A 5,755-nucleotide genomic window follows, 5' to 3' on the forward strand; every position below is an offset into this window, starting at 1 on the left:
CTTCTCATATATTATTCATCGCAAAAAGAACGCGTTGTCCCTCATCGATGCTTTTCGTTTACCGGCGAGCGAATGAAAAATCGTGACGCGCGCAATTTTCAAGACAACTAGCGCCATCTTAGTCGTCATGTACGAAGGTAGAACAGTTAGAACTCGTAGTTAGTTACCGACAGCCAAGATCAAGATTTAATGTCAAATCTAAGATATAGACAGCATAGAAAGTGCTGTAACCATAAAAGAATTTATCTTTGGAATCTGTTTTGTATAGCTTTCTTTCTTCGAAAGTCAAATTGAAATAATTATATATACATATTTAATATATAATTATATTAAAATTAAACAATTAATATAAAATATATTTTTAAATAATATATTAGAAATTATTATAAAACACGTTCAGTCGAAAATGCAATAATGATGTTTTTCGTGAGTGTCAATGGTATAATAGAAATAATATATTTATATTAAGCTTACCGAATGAATGAACGCCAGCTGTCCAGAAAGCCCTTCTCGACAACATAAAACGATTTCTCGGAACTGTTGCATTTGGAGATCTCATTCCTATTTTTTCCGTAATACAAGTCGATGAGCTCATCTTTCTGTTGCTTCGCCTTTATTTTATCGTCTTTCTTCGCTCTTTGTGCATTTTCCATCTTCTCCTGTGAATCATAGTATACGTAATTAAAAGACTTGAAAAATATTTAATATAACTTATTCGTATATACACGAGAATAAAAGACTCAATCTACCTCGCAGATTGAGCAGGATGACGATCCAACAGGATATTCATTGGCGTCCGGAAAATATTTCTTAAGAATCGACCATGCCTCTTGGGGTATCACTTTTCTACTAGAATCTGCCGTTTTGAGAGACTTGTGTTCGCAGAGTAAATCTTCATTAAAGTTTATAATAATTTCGTTTTCCTTATTCTCCTCAACTTCTTTCGGAGAATCATTGGGATCTTTATCCAGATTTTTGGGGTCCTCCTGAAGAGGATCCTGACACTCGTCTACATTTTGTTCTACATCTTCTTGGAAAGTTTCCATAGCCAATCTTCGCCACGATCGCAATGAATCAGTACCAATTATATAGCTAGTTTCAGTACTAAAACATCAAAAATGTATTATTATTAATATTATTTTATTTTTTATTTAGGCATTAAAAAAATTTTAATTATGAAAAAAACATACGGTTCTTTAAACGCGCGAATTAACTCCGCAACTTCTTTGTGATCTCGTTCAAGTGTTAATTTAAAACGCAATAATTTGCAGCGTTGTTTCACACAAATTTCACACAAAGATGTCTGGTCTAATCGCGGGCTTCCTTGATATTGATCATAAAGCATTTGAGCTGCTAACTCTGGCACGCATTTCATACGACTAACTTTCAATGGATCGAGTCGATTGTGCAAGCACATAAAACTGGAATTGTCGATTGGACGGACGTCGAGTGCAGAGGAATGCCCATTTAACCATTTCGATAGCCAATCGGTTGGTATCCAATAATAATTATTCCAAGATACTGTTGATTGGATTATATTATATACATCTATTACAAGTTGTCGTTTAGAATTTTGATCCTCAATTTCTTTTTGCTGAAAAAAGAAGCAAATAATGTAGTAACATTTAAAATTAAGAATTGTTTCTATATAACATGGTCAATATTTCCTTACTTTTTCTTGCTGTGCAGCTAACAAACTTAATTCATGTTTAACATTTTCTTGTCTGACAAGCTCACGCATCGTGCTACTTACTTGCCAATTCTCAAATTCCATCTATACAGAAAAAAATATGTTTCATCATGTTCTAAAAATTTTTTTAATATACAAAATTTACATTTAAAAATCTTGCCTCTTCGTAAAATCACGTTCTCCGCAACTCATTGCTCTGTGTGCATCACCATTCAGTCGTTTATAATCAAGTTTAATTACTTTCACTACCGGCTGCTTTAAACAATGAGGCTTATTCTGTTCCTTATTCTGTAATTGTTCCACGGTAGAATCGTGTGTGTCTTTACATCCATTTGTGCTAGCGACAATTTCTGTAGTTTCATCCACAGTAAGTGTATCAGTCTTTTGAGATATCGTACATATTTCTTTTTCTGTTATATTCTCCGAATCTAATGTTGATATCTCTTTTTCTTTTTGAATTATTAAGTTTTCTTCTTGAGGTAATGATGTATCTTCAATATCATGCTTCTGTTTTGTTTCGTCTAGAGTATCCGATTTTTCTCTAACTGTAAGCGTCTCGAGGCAAATAGTATCACAGGATACCTCGGTATCAGATTTCTTCAATTTCACTTTTTTCGTAACATTGGTTCGCCCATCTGCGGTTAACTTTTTGTAAACCAACATGTAAGCTGTATTGGACGATAAGAATCCTTTTGGAACGCGTCCACGTTTCATTGGTTTATCTGGATACAAAAAAAAACTGATTCTATCTTCATGCTTTAATTTTTTTTCATTACATACAGAGTATTTGATAGAAAAATAATTACCATTTACGCTATCCTCGATTCGTTTATTATGCATTTTTTCAACCTTATCATCGCTAAACTGATACCACTCCCCGCTTGAATTACAAATATTCGCAATGTAATGCCCAGAATGTGCAGATGGACCTTTGTGGCTCAATACGGCCACGAGGCCGTACATATGAGTTTGTGGCGAACACCTAATATATTCCGACATATCGAGGTCTTCGGGGAACTGAATATACGAATTCAACTTCTTTTTCTGTCCGGAATCTCTGTTAAAAATAATTGCACCATTATTTCATATATAAATATAGGATAAATCAGACTTGTTTATCATAAAAATTCATAAAGACCTCACCTATGGAATACAAAGCGCATTAGCTGAATATTTAAAGTCTCTGGGAGAGACTCCAATCGTATAAACCGCCTGGCATCCTTTTTATCATTGCAAGTAACACAATGATATTGGTTCGCCCCTGTTAGCTGTTCCTCCGACAAATAATTGTCAATTGCCTCCTTCAATGTTGCCGCCAGCTGTAAATCCAATTCATAGAACGTCGTGGACGTTGGATACTCGGTACTGCACGTGGAGCAACTGCAATCAAACGTTAAATTCCAATTACCCACTAAAAAGTCACTTCTCTCTCCATCAGGTCAGTTGATCGCGCGCGTCATCGTAGCGAGCAACGTGTCCTACCATGTTATCAAGATTCGTCAAGATCATCAGCACCGTCATCGTTTAGGTAAATTCTCATTGTTCCACTTCAGAAAACCCACCGATTGATATAGCTGTATTTTCCCTGAGTCAGCATCTGCAGCATCTGCTTCAGCTCTGAGTTTTGTTGCAGCTTTCCTTCAATATGGCACAACAGCAGTTTGGAGAATTCCTGAGCGTCCTGCTGCGTTCTGGTGTCCAGGGATAACGCAATAGCGAGATTGATTGGATCAAGGAGGCTCCGATTGCCAAATTGCATCATCGCAAAAATGTACTGCAATTGGCCAACCGCGGTTACTGGATGATAGGATGATAGTCCCGCTTTTTTACACTGGTACAATGCCTCCTTCTCCTCTGGATCCTCAGTAATATCCCATTTGTATATTATTCTTCTGTTGGCATTAAATTTATTGAGGTAGTAACATATATCGCAAAAAATTAATTTATTAATTAATTTATTAATTAATAAGTATCACCATATACCTCATGTCCTCATTGTGAAACCACATTTGAATTAAGCTATTGACGTAGCAGGTAGCACCTAGATTCTTTAAACCAACATATTGGGTTGGATCCCGCAATTCAGATAAGGAACTTTCTAAAGACACTACCTCCGCTGGCTGCGACTTCATATACTTTTCTTCTCCCAAACCTGTCAGACATTGTGGATTATATGTGCAATTACGCCTGCAACACATTAAAAAAAATAATAAATTGTTAATTTATATTATATAGATTTAAATCTCCTTTTCTCTTGTGAGAAAATAATTTCCAACTTACTTGCAATTTTTGCAATTCTTCAATCCAATCCTATATGCAGTTTCCAAATGTATTTTTTCGATCTTGTCCGAATCTATGGATTCTATCCATGCCCATGCTAACTTATCCAAGTCCACCTTCTTTGTCGGTGGCATATCTGCGACATATAATATTACTTGTAGAAGAAGTTAATTACACACTCGCATAATCTGTATAGTATATTAACGGTATATGACAATCAATATACAAAAATGACAAAATTGTAAAATAAAGAAATAACTTCGACAAACGCGTTGAAATGAATTATTTTTACAAAGTTGTACAATTTCATAAGATATACCTATTCAAATGTAAAAAATTCTTAGCTTTAAAAATATCTGTCCACAACCGAATAAATAAATAATTTAAAACGTTATTTACATTCTTGAATATCGCGAAAATTGTCATACACTTTATCGCGTTATCGTGCAGGTCCATGCTACGCACATGGAACGTTCGTTTCAACAAGAGGAAAAAAAAAAAGAGTCGAGAAAAGAATCGAAAGGGCGTTTTGGTGACGTGCCACGTGCTCGTCCTTCGGGAGCACTGTAATTTTTTTTCGCGCTGCGATGAAAAGAATGTTCCGCATCATTCGAGGGGGGCAAACAACGGGAGATGACGGGAATACAGGAACAGGGTGACCGCGAAAACCGCGGGAGGAAGGTTCCGCGATGAGAAGCGCCGCGCGACCCCGCGTTATCGGGGCACCTGACAGGGAAGACAGACGGGGCGACAACAATAAACAACGGTGCGACAAGGCGTTATCCGTGTAATGTAAATCACGCCTCTCTTTCTTTCTCTTTGCTCTGGGCTGCCTTACCTCCGCACGATTTACGACCTAGGTTATGGAAAAACACCACCGTGCTATTACTCCCACGGCATTATCGTCCCGCCGTGATCGCGCCGTCGAGTGCCTCGAGCGTACCTTCGCCCGAGATGCGTCGAGTGTGACCGTGGTCCGCCACGGTGCTCGCCACGGTGGTCCGTGCCGTCCGTGGTACGCGATCGCGGAAAGAAAAGAGAAAAAAGAGGGAAACGACCAAGCGCTTCGCCGAGCAAACGCTCCGGTCGTCAAAAACGGTCGGTCGGTCGGTCGGTTTGGGTCGCGCGTCAATCCGATTCGTCGGGGTTACCGACGCGGTGGATCCCGACGAGAGACCGGCGGATCAATTCAGAGAGGAACCTGAGAGCGGTCATAGCATCGCGTCGTTTTAGGTGTTTTCATCAGCACCTCTATGTGCACAAAATGTGCACATTGAACTATGTAGTTAAATATCTATGAATCCCGTAGGTAATGTGTATGACTTTTTGAGTCTCTTCTATGCTATGTCCACGTTTATTTGGTTCTGTTTCATGCTATACCCGTACATTTTACAATTATATGCATTCATATTTTAAATCTGTTTTATGCAAATGTGCACAATCGTGTTCTATAAATGTGCAATACCACATATACGTGATATAAATTCAATTAATTGATTTTATAAAAATTCACTGACCGATTGCTGTCGCTGCTCCTGCTGCTGATGCTGCTGCTGCTACTGCTACATTCCTTTTTCGGTTTTGATTCTGAAAATGTGATAAATATTATTCCTAAACTCAAACACAAAAGCAAGTATAAAAGAAATGTATCACTTGAAAAAATTATAGTATATAAAAAGATTTTTATCTGCACAATCGGTTAATGACCATGTGATTTCATTGTTACCGATGGGGTTATCGACATACGTGAAAATGTAGTAGTAGAAATTAATATTAGAAAATCAA

General features: G+C 37.5%; 1 protein-coding gene across 1 annotated transcript; it reads right to left on the bottom strand.

The window, feature by feature from the left end:
* Positions 1–470: 470 nt before the first annotated feature.
* LOC118648313 (ubiquitin carboxyl-terminal hydrolase 48-like) lies at positions 471–5,145 on the bottom strand. The gene is made up of 11 exons (XM_036294645.1): positions 4,809–5,145; positions 3,971–4,106; positions 3,674–3,877; positions 3,253–3,582; positions 2,834–3,070; positions 2,497–2,747; positions 1,852–2,412; positions 1,673–1,776; positions 1,191–1,594; positions 750–1,104; positions 471–659 (listed from the first exon to the last, which is right to left on the bottom strand). Exons 2-11 carry the CDS (start codon positions 4,102–4,104, stop codon positions 471–473), a joined length of 2,769 nt encoding a protein of 922 aa, XP_036150538.1. The 5' UTR covers positions 4,105–4,106; positions 4,809–5,145.
* Positions 5,146–5,755: the final 610 nt, after the last annotated feature.

Source organism: Monomorium pharaonis, unplaced genomic scaffold, assembly GCF_013373865.1.
Source record: "Monomorium pharaonis isolate MP-MQ-018 unplaced genomic scaffold, ASM1337386v2 scaffold_369, whole genome shotgun sequence".
Lineage (NCBI taxonomy): Eukaryota > Metazoa > Arthropoda > Insecta > Hymenoptera > Formicidae > Monomorium > Monomorium pharaonis.